The 20362-nt window shown below is 55.2% G+C and overlaps 1 protein-coding gene across 3 annotated transcripts in view; it reads right to left on the bottom strand.

Moving 5' to 3' along the window:
* Nucleotides 1–574: 574 nt before the first annotated feature.
* ARHGAP44 (Rho GTPase activating protein 44) overlaps nt 575–20362 on the bottom strand; it is a gene marked incomplete at both ends in the record, with an annotated part of 142847 nt that continues 123059 nt past the window's right edge. Inside the window, 7 exons of one of the 3 annotated variants that reach the window (XM_082860068.1) lie at nt 575–711; nt 4267–4647; nt 7808–7953; nt 9426–9647; nt 16865–17069; nt 19081–19172; nt 19770–19883. In XM_082860068.1, the coding sequence (XP_082716194.1) occupies nt 575–711; nt 4267–4647; nt 7808–7953; nt 9426–9647; nt 16865–17069; nt 19081–19172; nt 19770–19883 (1297 nt within the window). The remainder of the gene's footprint in view (nt 712–4266; nt 4648–7807; nt 7954–9425; nt 9648–16864; nt 17070–19080; nt 19173–19769; nt 19884–20362) is intronic. The other 2 variants (XM_082860069.1, XM_082860070.1) reach the window with 2 other exon arrangements.

The raw sequence follows: 20362 nt of genomic DNA, 5'->3' as shown, positions 1-20362 counted from the left end.
TGGGGAGCTACCTTAGGACCCTCTTTAAATTCAGAAATAGAAAACCATAAGATAGGAAAGGGAGCTTCAGTCCACGGCGTGGAGAAGTAAAACTGTCAGATGTCGTTTTTAGCCATTACCTGTAGAGCCCACAGATGAAGGTTCGCCCTCCCCTGCGAAGCAGCAGGCCGGTCAGGGCCCCGGGCTTCTCGGCTCCTGTAAGCAAGCCCCCCACCCCGTCCCCGCTCTGTACCATCAGGCTGGTCGCGCAGGACTCGCTGTGGCCGTCAGCTCAGGCGACAGGCAGCCAGGGTGGACCGGCCGCTGGGCCCTCCACGCCCCACCCCGCGGAGGACGTTTCTGAGACACAGGCCCTTGGGTGGACGGGGCTGTCACTTGGCGTGGAGGCTGAAAGGGGGTCAAAATAGGCACAAAGTCGAAAGGCAAAGATCAAACAAAAGGCCAGAGTCCCCACCCGGAGGGAACGCACAAAATCCACGCGGCCGACACCTGCCACACGGGTGTCCGCCACGCTCCAGCCTCGCGGCGGCCGTGACGGCACGGAGCCGCGGGAACACGCGTGTGGCGGCGCCACTCAGAGGGCCGTGCTCTCGGACTCCGCCGGGTCCCTCTTCTCAGCCACTGAGCGCCGCCGCACGAGCTCCCGGGGACCGAGGCGCAGCGCCGAGCCCAGCTCCGCGTGGATGGAGGGGACGTCCAAGTGGACCAGATCTGGAAGGCGGCAGAGAGAGGCACTGAGGGGGCTGCCCGCGCCCGAGGCGTGGCTGGCGGGCAGGGCTTCGGTCACGGAGGGGCCAGCGCGTCTGGGGGCCGCCGCGGCACCCACCACATCGCAGGGGTAGGGCAGGGCCGGCCTGCTTTGCCTGTGGACCCAGACGTGCAGATCCTGTCCGTGGGCCAGCTTGCCAAGCCGGGCCGCGTGACGCTTACACCCATAAAAGAAGGATGCTCCTGGCCGGGTCCCAGTGACACCTTCTGGGGAATTTCAGGCCTGCCTTTAGTTCCCTAAAGTCTGTGGGGCTAGGGTTACAGGCTGGGGAGACAGCCTTCCCCCAGGTGTGTGAATGAGTGGGGGGGGGACCTCGCTCAAGACCACGAATGGTACCCTTGGGGTGGCTGGTGGAGGCAGGGTGGGGGTCCCCCCTCAAGACCCCAGAAGTAAGGGGAGCAAACTGCTCCCTGACTGTGGGCACCCCGCCACCCTGGCACTAGGGAAACCACTCACCTCCAGTTATACCCCTACTGGGGGCACCTAAGGGTCCCTTCCTGGGAGATGCTCAGGAGAAAGGTCCCTGAGGCAACCGGCTCGGCGTCTGTCCAGACCTCGGCTGGCAGCTCCGTGCAGGCCAGGCCGCGGGGCTGCGGGGCCTGGAGGGGCGGCTGCCCCCAGGCGGGCACCGGACAGCCGCTCCCTGAGTCCTTGGGGGCCGCAGGGGGCTCAGGGGACCCTGGCATCCTTTGCTCAGGCCTGTTCCTCCCTCCCAGGCCTGCTCAGCCTCTGGCCTCCACACAGCCTCGCTGTCCCTGGGCAGCGCGCTGTCCCGACTGAGGACACGCAGCTGGACGGGGAGCAGCCCTGGGCCAGACGGGGTGGGGCACCCCGGTTTCTGCAAAGCGAACATGCCGCCCAAGGAGGACCACCGCAAGCGGACAGACATTCAGACACTGTCCTCAAAGACACACAAACATGGACGCTCTGGGACACCTTCTCTCTCCACCCAGCCCCCAAACGGTACCCCCGGACGAGCAGAGCCTGGGGGTCTGCCGGTGACTCACCACCGGCCTGGAAGGGCAGCACAAGCCCCGGGGCTTGGATTCTGGATTCAAAGTTCAGTCCCTGTGGCCAGGGAAGCGTAACCCCGGGCGGTTTCCTACCCTGCCTGGGCCTCAGCAGTCACTGGGGGGATAACAGGCGGGAAGGTGCCTGCAGGTGAAGCAGGTGAAGGATGTGCAGCCCCGAGGCGAGCTGCCCAGCTGCCATCCTGGCCTCTCCCTTGGACACCTGAGCCAGAAGGCGACTCAGGTAGCCTAAGCTTGGGGCGGGGAGAAGGCCCACTGGCTGCCGGGAAAGGAGAGGCCTGTCTCTGTGTCAGAGGCCCCAGAAGGGCCTGTCCCGGGGCCCGTGTGGGCGCCGGACGCCCTGGAGCTGTGGCTGTCAGGGGTCTGCAGCCCGCAGCTCAGCAGCTTCCCTGGGGGGACTGGGGGGGACCCTCCCCTGCTTTGCTCTGGCTGCCCCTTTCTGACTGAGGCCAAGACACTTGCTTCCTCCGGCTTCCTTCCTGTTCTTGCCTTAGTTTTCCTTCTGAGCATCTACTGACAGGAGGAGGAGACCAGGCAGAAACTGGTAGCAAAGGCTCTCAGAGTATTTCATTGAGTGGGACAGAAAGGCCCTGGCTGGCTCTATACACTGGGGAAAAACAGCTCAGGGTAAATTCTAGAACGAACACTATGGACTCTTCAGGATTTGCCAACCGTCCTAGCCGGAGCTCAGGCTCCAGGCCCCGCGGTGGAGGATGCAGCCATGGCAGCAGGCGGGTCCTGTCCCCGGGGCCCTTCCCTGAACCAGGGGTGCACATGCACCTCCCCAACACTGGGCACCTGTCGGTAGCCGGTCAGCCAGTGACACAAGGACACACGGGATGAGGGACAGGGCTGTCACCCCCTCAATCTAAACCAAAATGGGTGGGGGGAGCAGCTGGGATTAGGTGACTGGCCAGAGAAGGGGAGGGAGGCCTGTTTCTCCCCCATCTCCTCCCTCAGAAAAGAAAGGAGGAGGCCACTGAGCCTCAAGGCCTTGGAGGCTGCCGTGCAGGTCGGGGTGCATGCAGAGCGCGGGGCTGCGGCCTGGCTGCGAGCGGAGGGGCGAGGCCGGGACCGCTTACCCTGGAATCCCCCTCACGTATCCACAGCTGCGGCCCCCGTGTCACACAGCTGCGAGGACACAGCGACAGGATTCAGAGAAAGGAATAAATACGATGAGACGAATGGAACACGGACCATGCCCAGCATCACAGTCAGACGAACCACAGTAAACCATCACCGACCACGCGGCTCAGACCCCCGCCCGCCCTGCGGGACTACGGGCCAGGCTGCCGCCGCCAGAGGACATCGGGACAGGACAGACGGGGCACGAGATGACTACTAAAGGGCAGTCGCTCTGAGCCGGGCAGGAGGGAAGGGGGCCGTCACACCTCCCCTGGGCCCCTCCCATCCATCAAGGGCTCCTCGAGAACCACCAGCGGGAAGTGGTGCTCACTGGTTAGAACGTTTCCTTAGCTTTGTATAAGCCTCAGGGTGGATGGAGCACCCGGACCTGCACCGTTTATCACAGCAAAGATAGAGCAGCCGCATCACCGGACGGCCTCTCGGCACACTGTGTGCCTCCGCCCCACCGCGCACGCGCGCCGGGCTGGCCCTTCCTGCGCAGCGAGGCGCAAAGCCCGCAGGCTCACCTCCAGCTGATGGAGGGGAAAACGGCGCGCCTGGAGAGGGACGTGGCGACAAAAGCACGACCCGTTAGAAGTCCCAGGGCACCCGGGACCCAGGGCCGGACTGCTGTCTCAAGAGTGTGTGTGTGTGTGTGTGTGTATCTGGTGTGCATGTGTGTATGTGGTGTGCATGTGTGTGATGTGTGTGTATGTGGTGTACATGTGTGTATGTGGGGTGTGTGTATCTGGTGTACGTGTATGTGGTGTGCATGTGTGTGATGTGGTGTACATGTGTGTATGTGGGGTGTGTGTGTGTGTGTGTGTGTGTGTGTGTGTGTGTGTGTGTTATGCTTATACACTTTCCTGGAGGAAAACAGCTCGTCTTTGACTTTAAATTTAAAGCAAAACTAAATTTAGTCCTCGTGGGCTTCTCCAACCAGGGGGCAGCATCTTTTCTGAAACTGACCCCTTTCTAAACACGTATTGCTAGAAAAACAGTTTTCTAATAAGGCTTCTTTAGCGAAGAGGGAAAAAACAGCCTCTGCTCTGCCATCACAATCCAGCCACCCTGCAGCAGCCCCTCCCAGGACGCAGGGGCTCAGCCCCCAGGTGAAGAGTAGGACCAGAACCCTGGGCTGGCGGGTGTTCAGCTGGGAGAAATCCCCCAGGGAGCGCCCCCCCTGCCCCCCGCAGGACAACCGGCCACCAGGGCTTTCCACGGCCTCACGGGGGCTTCTAAGGAGACCAGCCCGGGTGCCACACGCGTGGCACAGCAGGGCCATCCCTGGCAAGCAGGGTGCACTAAGGCTCACGGAGACGCTGCACGCCCGGCGGTTACCTGTGGACATGCTCTCCCCGGGGGACACGCCGTCCAGCGCGGGTTGCTCAGCAGACTGCGGGCTGGAGGCTGTGAGGCTGACGGCGGGTGGCTCGGGGGGCGGCAGCGTGGGTCTCTGCCGGGGCTTCGGGGTGGGCCGCGACTTGCTGAGAGCGCCCACGAAGCCGGAGGGGGAGGCCAGCGGGGGCGCCGCGGCCGCCGGGGAGAGCTGGCCCGAGGCCAGGGAGTACCCCGGGGGGCAGCTCAGTCCGTAGGGTGATGGGGTGCTGGGGGGCGTGGGGGACAGGCTGAGTGGGGACGGCTGGCCGGCAGGCGTCTCAGGCAGGGACCCCGGCTGGCCAAAGGGGACCTTGGGTGGAATGGGCGCCAGCTTCTTGGACACTGAAAGAGGAGGCACAGAACACGGGGATCGGTGACACCCATCATCCCTGTGGCTGCCAGCGAGCTCCCCCCCGCCCCCGCCTCCACCCCCAGCTCCTGCCACGCTGAGAGCAGCCAGCACCGTTTCTTAACATTCACCTAGAACCGCATATCCGCCCATCTGTTCACTCATTTCTCCTCCTCTCCCCTGGATTCCTGCTATGATCAGCATCCCCCCCCCCCCCAGCCAAACGGCAGAACACATTTCCCATGCCCAGGCCGCGGCTGCGTTCCCAGGGGCCTCCCATCACTTCAAAGTGGTGCACCTGACAGGGGGGCTCCGAGGAGGGCGGAGTCTGGGACGCAGCGTCAGGGACGGGACTAGAGATTGGCTTGCGGCAGTGGACCCCGGACAGAGCAACCGTCCTCGGGGCGGGAAGCTCTGACTTTTGGCAGAACCTGCCCAATGGCTCTGGGATCCCGTAACGGTGACCTATGACCAAGTCCTCTGGCCACACAGGCCCAGAGCCTCCATCATGCTGCCTGTCTTGCCCTGTGCTTCCCTTCAGTCCCGTGGACTTGCCTCAGAAATGCTTTCCCTTCAAGAACCCTGGGTGTAGACGTGTACAGACCCGCATTGTCTGTTCTAAGTGCATCACTGCCCCAACCCCTCTGCACCGCCTTCATTCCCCTCTTTTTATTTACTTAGTCATGCTAAAGGGTGACAAACGCATTATGCCTTTAAATGGAAAGGAACTGGCGAGGATGACAAATTCTAATATTTAGAAGATCCCTTGGTGGACCAATGTCTCGAGAAAGTGATCACTCATCTCTCAGATTGAGGGCTGGCTGTGGGTAGCACTTACTCTCGAGGAAACTGTCTTTTTAAGCCCTCAAGGAGGCATCGTTTTCCCCCCTACTCCCCACCCCGCCGACGGAACAGAATCTATTCCAACGGTGCCTCGTGCACCTCCCTGGCTCCTTGGTGCGGAAAAGTAAGGGTCCCGCTCTCCTGAGTCCCATCAACTTGGGTTCAAATTCCTATCCCGTCTCACCTGCTGCAAGCTGGGGGATTTTATTTAAACCTCTTGTATGGGGCCTTCCCTGGTGGCACAGTGGTTGAGAATCTGTTTGCCAATGCAGGGGACACAGGCTCGAGCCCTGGTCCGGGAAGATCCCACATGCTGTGGAGCAACTCAGCCCATGCACCGCAACTACTGAGCCTGTGCTCTCGAGGCCACGAGCCACAACTACTGAGTCTGCGTTCCACAACTACTGAAGCCTGCATGCCTAGAGCCTCTGCTCCACAACAAGAGAAGCCACCGCCATGAGAAGCCCGCGCACCGCAACGAAGAGTAGCCCCGGCTCGCTGCAACTAGAGAAAGCCCGCGCGCAGCAACAAAGACCCAACACAGCCAAAATAAATTTAAAAAAATAAATAAATAAACCTTTTGTATGCACTGGAAAGAATCCCATTTCCTCCACAGTACTGTAATCATTACATGGGATAATATATGTCAAGCACCACACAGTCATGACTTAAAACCACTTCTCAGCCCTACTGGCTGATGCAGGCATTACGTGCTTCTCATCCAGTGGAGACTCTAGGGGTCAGCGCTTGAACACGTCTTCCCCCGAGGGAGCCGGAAGACGGGGGACGCAGTGACAACACCGTGATGTCTGTGGTGACATTGACCACCCCAGGCAGGGACAGGCCTAGGTCATGATGTAAGACTGTAGGCACATCGTCAAAGGACTGAGGGGGCACAGAACAAAACTCAGTGTGCCACTTGTGGGCAAGGGTGCGCCTTTCAAATGATGGTGCTGAGCTGCTGAACGTCACCTGGGAAACCCCTGCCTGGGTCCAATGGGCTGTGAAGAACGAGAGGGCCAATGTCCCACTGGCTCTGGGGAGCCGCGTGGCCTGGAGCCCCGACCCCACTGGACAGGAGAACAGCCTAGTCATCACCCTGCCCTGCACAGCTGGGGGAGGGTTAAAAGCCGTGTAAACTAAGACGGCCAGAGAATTTGATCAGGACCGCAAGGGAAACGTGTTATTGCTGGCTAAAGCCCTGGCGCGCTCAAATCCCTCCACTGCCACTGTGGCCAACCTCCTGTGTTGCAAGGTGCCCTCACGTGACCCTCGGTGTCCTGAGCTCACCACAGGCGGTCCAGCAGCAACACCCTTGTACTACGGTTCCACGTTCACCTGTCTCCTGCTCTGTTAGAGCCTCGGGGCTCTCTACACATAGCAGAGGCTCAACAAACATTTGTAGGGCGTATAAGGGATGAACGGGGGTGAGTAGGATGGAAGGGCTGGGTGAGGGCAGGCTCGGATGATGGGCTCACACAGCAGCCCGCAGCCGGGAGGGGCCTTGTGTCAGGATAAGGAGAACCAGCCCGGTCCCACGTCCCAGAGCTAAAGGCACACCTAGAAGCCGGACAGGCCTGAACTGAGAACAGATCAGACAATGTGCTGTGTTAAGCACCTTACAGACTTCGTCATGACAGAAGGTGAACAAAAAGGTGGCTCTGATTAACACACATTCCACGCAGCCCCCATTTATGAAATATCACCATGGAGCATGTCTCGGCTTTGGGGAATCATTTCAGGGAGAATAATGGGGCCTTTTGCAGTGGGTTTCAGTGGCAGAAATCGGGGGTGGGCAGCTCATGGGCCAGTGGACAAATGCTCAGGCCTCCACTAAAGAAATATCAAAGGGCAGGCCTCCTGCAGAAACAGTCTCAATCCTGCCTCTGTGTCCCCTTCTACAAATAATCCAGGGGTAGGCAGCTGGGCTGGACCCCAGCTGGGGCAGGGGGCTCCTGGGGAAGACTCCACACTGCATTTTAACTGGTGGTGGGAAGCCTGGCAGAGTCGATGAAGACACGTGTCACCCTGGGTGATGATTCTGCAGAAAGGTCCTGGTGGACGGGAAGCAGAGCCCCGTGTCTGCCCCCACCACACCCCCGAGCCCACTGTTCAAATGAGTAAACCGAGGACTAACGATGCAACGACCCCTCTTGGGGTTGGCTGACTTCCCAAAGCTCTCAGGCGCAGTGATTTTTCATGAAACCAGTTTCTAAGTCTCTGTGAGAATGGAGGGAAATGCTTCCAGGCGGTGTGACAGCTCTCTGGCCCGAGCCCCCCAAGCCCCCCGAGCCGGCGGCAGTGACGTACCCTTCCGGAGGGTGTGGGGACTCTGGTCTGCAGGCAGCTGGCTGGGGCTGGCGCCCGGCTGCATCGCTGCACTGGGCGTCCCCTGGCTGGAACCTGGACTTCCTTTCTGCCCAGATCCTGGAGAAAGTTCCTTGCTTTTAGAAGTGCTGAAACACAGGACAAAAGAAAGCCCCTGAACTCAGGTAACATCAGCATCAGCGCTGTGAACTGAACACGTGTTCCTCTAGGCAGGTATGGTCCTCTCAGCCCTTCTGAAAGCCTTCCAAGATGCCCACGGAGGTGACCGTCCTCTCCTGGGGCTCTGAGGGCCTGGGTTCCACCCTCATCCCCGTGTGGCACCCGTGGCCAGCTCCCTCTCCTGGCCTCTGCTCTCTCTCCAACAGGAGACCATCCCAGCAAGTCTCCTATTTGTCCATTTCCTCTGCCAGCCATCAGCCGCTGCTTCCTGCTGACTCCCTCTCCCCTCCCACATCCCTCAAACGAAACTGAAGCCCACGAGTCCCAGCCGGAGCTGGCGACCCCCCGTCCTCTCCAGTGGAGCTATCAGGGTCACTACCCTCCTCTCCCAACTCTGATTGTCGCTTCCCCATTTCTCAGGGAAAATACCTTCTACTCATTAAAAAAACAAAAACCAAAAAGCCCTGCAATCCCTTCACTTAGGGGGTTGGTTTTTTTTGTGTGTGTGTGTCTCTGTGTGTGTGTGTCTGTGCTCGCACGTGTACATGCGAAGACTGGCTTGAGAGGTTCGGCTTCCCAGAGTCTCCGAAGTGTTTTCAGCGGTGGCTATGGAGGGACACTGCGCACCCTAACAGAACGCACGGTGCCTCTGAGTGAAGGAACTTTCCTGCTTCTCTGAACTGCTGCTTTAGGACAGACAGAAACAAACGGCAAAGCAGTCTCCTGTGCAACCCCCACTCCTAGAATCTCCTCTGACCACGTCCCTTTCAAGGAAGGGCCAGGGATGGCCTCCTTCCCCCGCGCCCCTGGGTGCGAACGACCACACGCCGTGACGTGTGCCTTGATGGCTCAGATGGCGTTTTTCATCTTTGGAGCGACAAGGGCTGCCCTGCATAAAAGTTCATGGAACTAGCGCTGCAATGAGCATGCTTCCCGTCTTCTTTCTTCCTCTGCAAGAACGAGATGCAGTCACACCACAGGCTGCCAAGATCACCAGGCCCAGCATGACCACGGCACCTCCATTCTTTACCTGATTCGCACCCATTTTAGCAGTAAAATGGTCCCTATGCGTCTAAAGGTAGAGGAGAGGAAGGGAGAAACACTGAAATTCTAAATTTCAAAATAGGGAAGCTGTAATAGCATAGGAGGGGGACACAGGGAGCTGGGGACTCAGATTCCTCGCCTGGCCTTAGCAAGCCTGGCCTTAGCAAGCTGTTCTGGGAAAGCCTGGCCTCCATCTGATGATAATCCAGGGGTCTGTGAATGCCTTACCTGCTGCAGAAGCCAAACCAGGATGCTTAGAAAAGGGGGGAAATGACCAACTCCAAGAGGCTTTGAGTGGGTGCAGCAAACCCAGACCAGCACTGCGGTCTGTGCACTGCAGGCCAGGCTGACCCAGGCCGGGGGGTTGGTGGGGGGAGGACGACAGCGCCCTGCTTACCTGATCCGCTCAGCCCCGGGCTGGAGGCCGAGGCCGGATGGAGAGAGCGCGGGCACCGCGGGGCCGTCGGGGGGCTGCTCCGGGAGGGGCGACGGCAAGGGCGGGGCGAGCTCCGCGGATGGGGCTGGGGGCTGCATGGTGGGCGGGGCGCAGGACGCCTTCCGGCCGGCCGAGGAGCCTCTTCGAGCCACCCACGACGTGTCCATGACCCTCACGCCCATGCTGGCCAGGGACAGAGAGACCCAGGCTTAGCCGCGCGCGTGCCGGGCGCCGGGGTTCCCGCCCCCACCAAGCGCCCCGCAGCGCATCCCGAGCATCTCCTGGACCAGGGAAGCGAGGCAGCTGCCAGCCGTGCTCCACGGACAGAGGTGCTCCAGCATCCCGGCAGCTCCAGGCGGGGCTCCCACCAGCGGCCCGGGCACCGCTGACCTTAGGACCACTGCCTGCCCAACGAGCTCCCCAGAATCCAAGCTTCCCTCAGAGCAGAGAGCGGCCTCACTGGGGGGCACCCACTCCTCCCAAGTGGGAGGTGGAGGTGGGTGGGACAGCGAGGGAGGGGCAGCCTCAGACCACAACAGGGCACCAGCCAGCAGGGGACATCCAAACATCCATCTTTCTTCTTTCTGACACTTGGGGATAGAGAGCACGGGACAGACGCGGGACTCCTGCGCCAGCCCCAGGGTGCTGGCTGAGCTACAACCTCCGCAGGGTCTACACGGCAGGGAAGGGCTGATCGTGCCGCTGGTCAGGCTCCACCCCGACTCCACTTTAACGAGGGGAAGACAGACAGCTTCGAGTAAATCGGCCAAAGCAACCAGCCACACACATTCACCCCCTTGCAGAGCTCCCTAAGGCATCGCTCGCTTAGTGGTCAGAGACTGAGCGTGGCCTCGCAGCTACCCAAGGATACCATACCTTTGGATTTTCCTAAGGCTGCAGGGACAGAAACATACAGATATTAGTGTGGAAAAGACTGCGCCCTCCTTGGGACACACAGCTTGTCCCTGTCAAGGTCTGTCTTGTCTCTTGTGTCTGTCAAGGCTAAGCCTGGGGCTTTTACTGAAATGGTTTCAGTTTAGCTGGTCTCTCTCGTTAAAGTGACTTTTCTGTTTGTACGGGTGAAAAATCATCCTACCCCTGCAGGGGAATAAAGGGAGAAGCCAAAGAGCCGACACTGGTCAGGAATAAGGGAGGAAAAAAATCCATGGACGCGGCAGTCCGCTCTCTTCTCAGTTAATGATTTAGAAGGTGGTTGATGCCTTCCTCGGGTCTAGGAGGTAACTGGTTCCACCGTACGCCGTCGAGGCCTTCACTGACTAAGGCCAGAGCCAATCCTTCCAGTATCAAGGGAGACACGGACCTTCACGCAGGGAGGACACCAGCCAGCACCGGTCTCCCCTGCGTACGTGCACAGACGGTCGTACTCACACCCACGCTGGTCAGAAGCAAAGAGCTATTACACCATGACATTCTAGCCACCTCACAGAGGGGCAGCAAGAGTCACAGAAAAGGTCCACGTTTGGGGATCGGCTGTAGCAGGTGGGATGTGGGTCCTTTAAGGAAACGTGCGGGGACGGACCCTCCGTGAGGCGCACAGAGGAGAACGATGCTACAGCCGCGCACATAGGGGACGGACGGCTTCTGACACACTTTCCCCTGGGGGCGGGGACCCAGAGATCCCTTCCTGTCGAGTGTCACTGTTAATATTTCTCATCTCCAAGGCATCTTGGGGGCAGTCAGTCTCTCTCCAGGACCCGCCTTGCAAGTCATCTTGCCTCTGAGGACCCTCCACCAATACACAAGCACCTTCTCTACGAGATCCAGTCACCCCTGGAGGCCACTCAAAACTCTGGGACAGGGTCCGACTGCGTCCCCTGGTATTTAAAGTGGGCTGCAGGGGGGTATCAAACTATGCCCCTTGGGCTTCCAAGTTTATCAGGCTGAAAAAAAGCAAACAGCTTAACATTCCACTTGGGAAAGCAAACTGATACCACTCAGCTGCAGTGTCGGCAAGGAGGGAGGGATGTATCCCGTGGTGGCCAACAGAAGCCCTAGAGGCTGGGGGTCTCGCGCTGTGCTCTCTTCCTTACCCTGTTATCTCTCACTTAGGAAGACCTTCCCCATCCGGGATGGGAGGCGTGGGCTTTGGGATCAGGGCCGGGGGGGGGGGACACCTTCTATTTCCAAACACACCTTCCAGCACTGGTGACCCCAGACACCAGGCTCCCTGGTGATCTTCTCCTGGCTTACCCAGGGGAGGGCATGGTCGGGGGGGGAGGACCAACGAGACCCGCTACATATCACCATCGGCAAAGCACCAGCAACCAACAGTCCAGAGGTGAAATGCACACCCCTGCTTTTATAAGGAGACGGCTGTGCCGACTGTGATCACCACTCTCCCAGCGGAAGTGACTTTCCTATGGGAAGCCGCGTCCTCTGTGTCCAGGAAACACACATCAAAGGTTCACTGACATTTTCAAAAGGCAATAAAAATCTTTTTTTTCCTTTTTCAAGTCTCTGTATAGACATACACTTCTATTTCACTTGGGTAAGTATCTAGGGATAGAATGGCTGCATCACATGGTGGGTCAATGTTTAACTTTTGCAGAAACTGCTGAACTGTTTTCCAAAGTGGTTGTTCTATTTTACAGTCCCGCCAGTACTCTATGAGCGTCCTAGTTCCTTCATATAAAAGGCAAGAATAATCTTTACAGAGCGAATCGATCACAGGGGCAACAGCAAGACGCTCAGAGGCCTCAAAGCATATTACCTTCAGAAGCAAATGAAGATTTGCTTGGAAGATTGGTAGATGTAAGTGTCTGAACGTCTAGCGAGAACTCCATCCAAAGACAAAAATTACAAAATTGCTTGGCCTGCTGCTGAGAGGGGGGAGCTATTCAGAGGTGGAAGAATACAACCAGGTTATGTAAGCAGGTCACAAGTTTCTGCTCATTGTTTTATCACATAAAGCAGCAACAGTCGCCAGAATCAAAGAACTTGCGTGTTATTTAAAAATAACTGGGACTTCCCTGGTGGCGCGGTGGTTAAGAATCTGCCTGCCAGTGCCGGGGACACGGGTTCGAGCCCTGGTCCGGGAAGATCCCACATGCCACGGAGCAACTAAGCCCGTGCACCACAACTAGTGAGCCCACGAGCCACAACTACTGAAGTCCGCGCGCCTAGAGCCCGTGCTCCGCAACAAGAGAAGCCACCACAGTGAGAAGCCCGCGCACTGCAACGAAGAGTAGCCCCCGCTCGCCACAACTAGAGAAAGCCCGCGCGCAGCAACGAAGACCCAACACAGCCTAAATAAATAAATAAATAATAAAATAAAATAAAAATGACCAAGTTCAATCAACCAGAAACAACCAACTCCCTCAGAAGTCACTGCACAGATACCCACATCTCGTATGGATGTCAAAGATTTCCCACGGCCACTGCTTCCGGTGAAAACGAGAGGAGCTTGGTTTTTGGATCCCTTTATGGCTGTATCAAGGGAGAAGCGAGAAGCCAGAGGCCAGGAAGAACCTCCGAGAAGCAAAGGGTTTGGAAATCAATAAGCAGATGGCAGGGGCACGTGGCAGAGTCCCGGAGGGCACCTGGGCAGAGCCTCCCTTCTGGACTTCCTGGGTCTTCTCAAGAGGGAGCCAGGTGATGGGAGGCGAGCGCCTGCAGCATGTGGGGAGCTGACCCTGAGACGCGTGGCTCCCTGTAGGGTAAGGTGACGAGGGGCAGGGAATTCAGGCTTCTCACACCCGCTCGCCCTCAGGATTAACGCAGGGCAGCTGGCAAACCCTCACCTTGGCGAGGCAGCCCCGCTGAAGCCTACTTCACCCTGCTTCACTCCTCCCAGTCTACAGGGACCTCACGTTTGCAGGGAACTTACCCTAAGCTGCACTTTGTATTTTTCCATGAGAGACTATCATGGAACAGGTCTCCTTGATTCAGGAAACGGAATGGCATTCCTGTTTTAAAGTCTGTAACCTGGCAGGCCACACAGGGAAAAGAGAAGATCTAGGACCTCAAAAATTAGGAGAAAAAGGCCTGCCCCAGGGGAAAAAAAAAAAATTCTGAAAGTTGGAGATTCCAGCATAAGAACAGGCATCTACAGAGAGAACACATCTATGACTGAGAACAGAAGTTTGCTGTGGACCATTCCAGGTGATGAGCTGTCAGGAGTTAGTGGTTGTTTTCTGGTTTTCTTTTGGCCTCTGTAGGGTTGACATCTGTCACGCTGTTTTTATTTTATTCATTTTTGGCTGTGCTATGCAGCACGTGGGATCTTAGTTCCCTGACCAGGGATTGAACCCGTGCCCCCTGCAGTGGAAGCGCAGAGTCCTAACCACTGGACCGCCAGGGAAGCCCCCTGTCATGCTGTTTTTGAATCCTGGTCAGGAACAATCCTAACCAGAGATGTCAGCCAGCGTATGGCTTTGAGGTATTCAAGTCTACAGAGATCGGAAAGGTTGAGATTTTTGTTCTAGAGATCAGTTACACTTGGGAAAAGAGAAAGGAGGAAAGAAAATCTGGTATCTCCCCAAAAACCCACAGAAGCTTTGGGAGTTCCCGCACCGTTTAGGGTGAACTTGGAGGTCGGGGAGCAGAGGCAGGACGGGTGCCAAGGTGAATGATGAATAAGAAGGATCCTAAAAATCCTGGCTTAGCCTTGTCTGAGGCCCAAATCCGGTACTTCCAGCTCCTCTAGGGATAATTCCTCTCCTAAATGCCTAACAACAAAGTTTCTTCACCTCCCCAGTACAAATAAAACCTGGGGTCACCTGGCAACAGTTCACAGACCTGGTCTCAGCAGCCACAGATGTGTAAATCCTGGAAATGTGGAAGCAGAGGCAGGGCCTGGGCCAAGAATGCACCTCCCAAAGGCCCAGCTGACCAATCCAACCCCCACATATGAGTCAAGGTTTCCCCCGGTTCCCAGAACTTTCTAGGTAAGCTTGTTTTACCCCAGGTTCGGGCTCTCTCTGAAGTAACATTCCTGCACCCCCTGTCCACGACATAAACCCCTTTCAGGGTGGCTGTCTCTTGAAGGCTCTCCATCCTTCCACTAGGTCTGCAGAGGACCTCAATATCCACAACTGAAAGAAACAAGTCCCTTGGAACACGAGTTCTGACCGTCTCACGACAACAGGCTTTGTGATCTACTAAACTCGGGAAATGACGCCACAGGCCCTTGTGAAGATGCATGGCACGTCACAGCGCGTAAAAGACCCGGAGAAGCCATACACTCAAGAAAGGGGTTTCGACGTGTTGAATCCTGTGTTTCAGGAACACATGAGACCCCAGATTTCCCTCTCCTTGCCTCCTGCCCCAACATAACCTAGCATTAGTGGAACTAGCATTCCATAGAGCACTGTTCAGGTCGCTCCCGAACCTCTCAATTACATGTGCTTATTCCAAATTACAGAATGTCCAGGCTAAGGTCCGGGGGCAGGGGCGCTGGTGAGACAAGACCCCTGCAGGGCAGTTTCAAGCACAGGCTAAGGAGGAGTCACGCACTAAACTGAGCTCTGAGGGAGGCCGCTAGCCCTGGTGTAAATATCCTCGTGGATTCGGGGGCTGCTGTCGGCTGGCCCTGGTGGAGGCCCCCTAAGGATGAGAACGCAAGTGAACTGGCTACAGGCACATCAGGTTTCAGGACGGGAAAGAGCAGCTGCACCGAGCTGCACGGGGGCAGAACATTAGTATCCTTTTTTATTTTTTATTTTTTAAAGCTTGTTCTGATTATCTTTAGTTGCATAACAAACAACCCTCGAAATTCAGTAGCTTATTGATCTGGGCCACAAATCCACAATTTGGGGAGAGTTTGGCAGGGACAGATTGACTAGTCTGCACAGCACTGAGGTGGTTTGACTTGTGTAGTTCTAGTCTCTGCATACCCCTAAAAACCCTCTGGTGGTAAGGCCCCAGCAGCATCTGGAAAGCTGCCTGTAGCCCCTGGGGCCCCAGTGGGATGGCAGTCTGTCCACGGAAATCCCAATGACCCCTGGCTCTTTATACTAAGAAGACCACACTGCAGGGGCCAGTGGATGTCGAACGCCCTGAGATTCCACAGTGATAACTTTCTCATGGAGGTCACCTGGATGGCTTTTCAGAGGGGACTGGGAATCAGGGTGGAGCCCACCTCTGATGCAGAAACACTTGGGACCAAAGGACCAGAACTGACCCTCCAGGGCATCCCCCACCCCACCGCAAGAGACACTTCACACAGGAACTGAGTCGCTTAAAACTGAATTTTAAAAACAAATTCCAGTGCATTTGCTAGGTCTCTCGCTCGTTCTCTGCATCTCTGTCTTTCTCCCCCCTGAGGCAAAGATCAGATTCTAAGTATGCTCTTTTTTTTTTTATAGATTGGTGAAATCTCCCCCTGCTCCCTTTAACTTCTAAGAATTTCCAGCTTTTCTTTCCCCACCAGACAGAATACAATGAACAACAGCGCAGAGCAGAGAAACACCCCGCACCCGCCTCTCACGGGAAGGGTCTCTGGTGGGAAAGGGAACAAGCAGGGACACTGGACCTTGTGAACACTCCCCATCATCACAGGACACAGGCGTGGGTCTCCAAGGTCGACTCCCACTCAGAAGAGAAGAGGGGTGGAAAGTAAGACTCACGTGCCTCCACAGTTCTGGGTTTTTCAACCTTTCCTCTGTAGGACACATGAGCCGATGACTCAAGCCCACGTATGTGGGTGCCAGGGCTGAGCTGACACCTCCCACGGATCAGCTGTGCTCGTTAGGAAACCTGTTTACGCCCATTTGACTTCTTATGGGAATCACATCATGCAATTACATATTATGTGAACTGATGTAACGTGGGTGCAAGAGGGTCATTCCTATGCGAATGAAGCTGGGCGCATTTATGACTCTCATAACAACCGCAACAAAGTAGGTGTAGGTGTCGATCATAAAAGACGGGAAAACAACTCTCGGAAACTTACAAGGATTTTACACTCAGATGGCTTCAAGGTTTAGGTTTGCAATCTGTTTTAAAGAGACTGAAACTGGGAATGTTCAACTACACACTGCAGGAGTTACTGATGCAAGAATGTTGCTGAGGGGCGCAGACGAGCAGACCCATCGTCAGAACAAAACCGCTGAAGATTTGAGAATTGATGTACATTTGTAAATTCTGAGTCAAAATAAAGTGTTTAGTATCTTTGTTTTTTCAGTGTCCCCTTTTGACCCACTTTTTTTTTCTTTTGATGAGAACTAATCAATACTGATCACAACTGTCGGCTCGGAAGGCTGCACTTACTTCCGTCCTGAAGGGTGGGAAGCGAGCCTAGCACCCCGAATAGCACAGATGGAGGCATCAAGAATGAACTGACGTGCTACCAGACACAACCCACTCAAACTGCTGCTGGTAAGTGCAGCCTTCCTGTCATCCCATCTGAATCAACCCCTCCGTCCCACAACCCCCAACACTGAGAAAGGGATGCTAGTTCATACCCATCCTTTTTGTAAAACTCCAGCATCATGTTATCCGTGGCAACGCTGAGGGGCCGGCGGGCCTGTTCGGGCTGGCGCCGGTCGGCAGGGTCCATGTCTGGGGAGGGCATCGAGCTGTAGTTGGCATTGTGGTTCACATGCACCGGACTCCCGTAATTGCCCGTGATGTTGAACTCTATCTCTGCGGGGAAGACAGAATGGGTGCACATGGTCTGTGGGTCAGCCATAGCCTTCCTGGGCAGGAGGGAGATAGCAGAGATGGCCACTTCTTTATGTGTCACCCCTGAAAATCCTGTCCCACGGTTCAGTGTTAGATCATCTATTGATATTAATTCATCTTAATATAATTCATCCTATTACCAGGGGAACACATATGCTCACCTAGCGTGTAATACGATGGGCATTTAATAAAGCATTTTTCATCTGTGATTCACAAAACAAATTTAGCCAAATAGGAACAGATGGGTACTTTCTTTTTGAAAAAGGCAAAATAATCTATCTCAAACCTTATGTGTAAAAGTGAAATGCCAGAGCAGTCTAAATCATATCAGGAAAAAGAGCAATGCCCACTCTCAACACTGTTATTTGACACTACTGAAGAAGTGCTAGCCAATGCAATTAGTCAAGAAAAGAAAATAACAGGCAATATTATTATCTGTAGATGATGACGATGTCTTTCTGGAAAACCAAAGAGAAAAAGAAATTTTAAAGGATTAGAAATAGAAAGAGATCTAAGATTGCGGGCTATCAAATGGATTCTAGTCTCATCCTTTCCTGGTCACAGCCTATTTATGTGCCATGACAATGAATGAGCACAGAACTTACAGAATTATGCCTTTAACTCCTACCTCCTATATTTCTTTATCCTGATTTCCTATCCTCACCCGACTGTGTCATCAACTGAACTCTTATTTCAGAGCTGTCACAGTCAAAACACGTGAAGCCAAAAGACAATCAAACCTCTTTAATGTTAGATCAGCACTAAGTGATTACTTCTGATGAAGAGAGCAGAGAATTATTAATATTATATCCCCACGTGAGTTAATGGTCTGTTGTTGCACAGCCAAAAGCATACCCTTAATATTTACTAAACGTAAGGCACAGTACTTTTTTAAAAAGCTAACACTGAATTTAACGTAACAACTGCTGTCTGTCTCTTCAAAGCTGTCACCACTGCGAGTCATTCCCTTATCCAATGGTGCTTCCACGCTAAGAACATTTATGAAACTCCATCTTAGGGAGCTGTCTTGAGAGCTTCATTTTGAACGAGGTACAAAAAAAGGATCTTGTTGCCTCTGAGCCCCATCTTCACATGCCGAGGGCAACTCCAAGGACACAGCCCAGCGCAATGAACGGATGGCACCCAGGTGATCCCTAAGCCCGGAATAAAAGTTCATGTTCATCTGCAAGGCACTCTCTCACTTTGTCCCAGCTTACCCTTCCCCCACCCTGTGTCCTCAAGTCCATTCTCTAGTACTACCAAACGTAAAACAGATAGCTAGCGGGAAGCAGCCGCATAGCACAGGGAGATCAGCTTGGTGCTTTGTGACCACCTAGAGGGGTGGGACAGGGAGGGTGGGAGAGAGGGGGATGTAAGAGGGAGGAGATATGGGGATATATGTATATGTATAGCTGATTCACTTTGTTATACAGCAGAAACTAACACACCATTGTAGAGCAATTATACTCCAATAGAGATGTTAGAAATATATATATGGAAAGGAGGCATGACTATTGCCAAAAAAAAAAAGAAAAAAGTTCATGTTCACCTCAAATCCAGGTTCATCCTCTGCATCTACAGAGCATAACATCTCTCTCTTTTTTTTTTTCTGCTTCAGCATTTCATGATTGACAGATTTAAAGACACTATGGTGTAGATGTTAGACCAATAAAATCTGAGGGCCTGGTTAGCACGGCACCTTCAGGCCAGAATTTCCCTTGACCAGGGATGAGAGTAAGAAGCGGACATGACTCGACCCCATTCCTGAGTGGTGTATGTGTGTGCGCGCGTGTGTGCGCGTGCGTGTGTGCGCATGCGTGCACGTGTGCTTGTGTGTAGGAGGATTAAAAACAAACCAATTATACACACACCTTTGGCCAGTGGTACTCAAAGGTTTCAGAGGTTCGGAACCCACAGCGACACTCCCATTTTCCACAGAAGCCCACTCCCACACCCAGATGCTGTCACGTACCCCCGGGGAAGAACCAGTCCGCGTGCTGGATGATGGGCTCGATGACCCCGACGATCTGCAGCGAGACTGTGGTCATCATCTCCGTGATGTTCCTGTGAGCACAGGACAGAGCGGGGCAGGGCGAGGTGAGCGGCCAAGGCAGGGAAGGGGCCCTGGACCAGAAGTCCGAGAGCAAGCATCCTCTCGGGAAGGACACTTCACCTTTCTGAACCTCTCTCCCCCTCTACGGAATGCAGATACCCCAGAGGTCCTCCCTACAGGAGACAAGCAAGTAACGCACTCAAAGTCGCCAAGCATGAGGCACCTTCCGGTGTGAGGTATGGTTCTCATGACTGCCGGGTTCATCCTCTTCCCAGCTCTGTTCTCCCTTTTGAGACAGCCCTCTGTCCCACAGATGCTGGGATGTGTGCTGTTCACAGGGGGCCCGGAAGAGCCTGCCATGCCTAGGCTGACTCGGATGAGCTCAGAGAAGACCCTGACTGCAGGCCTAGCTCTGAGACTACCAACAGGAAAGATCTGAAGATTGCCGGGTCTCCTCCTGAGTCTAAAGAAGGAGCAGGCCAAGACAGACACATGACCTGACACACACATGAGGCTGGTGGATATCCGGGGCCCTGGCCATCCTGCCCTGGCCCCAGCAGCATCCTGCCCCCAACGTGACCCACACACCCCTTCCTCCCTGGACTCACCCTTCCGCTTGTGGCCACAGCAAGTTGGGTCCTAAGACAATTGCCATGTTACTGGGAGTCATCTTGTTGACATCTTGATATTCTGAGAGTTTGGATAAAAACTTGATCAAGTATCTGAAAGGAAGGGAGAAGGGCCAGGTTTAACAAGGGCTCAAAACCAGCCGTGGTCCCTCAGCATCGGGTGGAAACTTCTCTTACTGATAACAAGATTCACACAACCTCCAATATAATCAAGACGTGTCACGCGTCAGGACACGAGAATGCTCCAACAACAGACGGACTCAGCTCTCACTCAGCCGTCAACATTGGCTTCGATTAACCCTGGCCAGAAAAATTCTCCATCTTTCCTTCTGACCCACGGCACGATGACTGAAAGTCCTTCCTTCTTTTCAAACCTCTGTCACCTGTCATCCTCCCTGTATGCAGAGGTGAGAAGCAGTTTGGTGGGGCCATTTACATGCTAGGGGTGGCGTCCCCTGGGGTTAACCTCGGTGGGGCTCTGAGAGCCAATGAAGAAAAAGTTAAACCTAGACTTAGCATGTGGCCCAGCAATTCCACTCCTAGAGAAATATGTCCACCCGCAAAGGTGGACA

The sequence above is a fragment of the Leucopleurus acutus genome, assembly GCF_964270905.1.
Source record: "Leucopleurus acutus genome assembly, chromosome: 19".
NCBI classification, from domain to species: Eukaryota; Metazoa; Chordata; class Mammalia; order Artiodactyla; family Delphinidae; genus Leucopleurus; species Leucopleurus acutus.
This window is presented reverse-complemented; position numbering and strand designations above follow the sequence as displayed.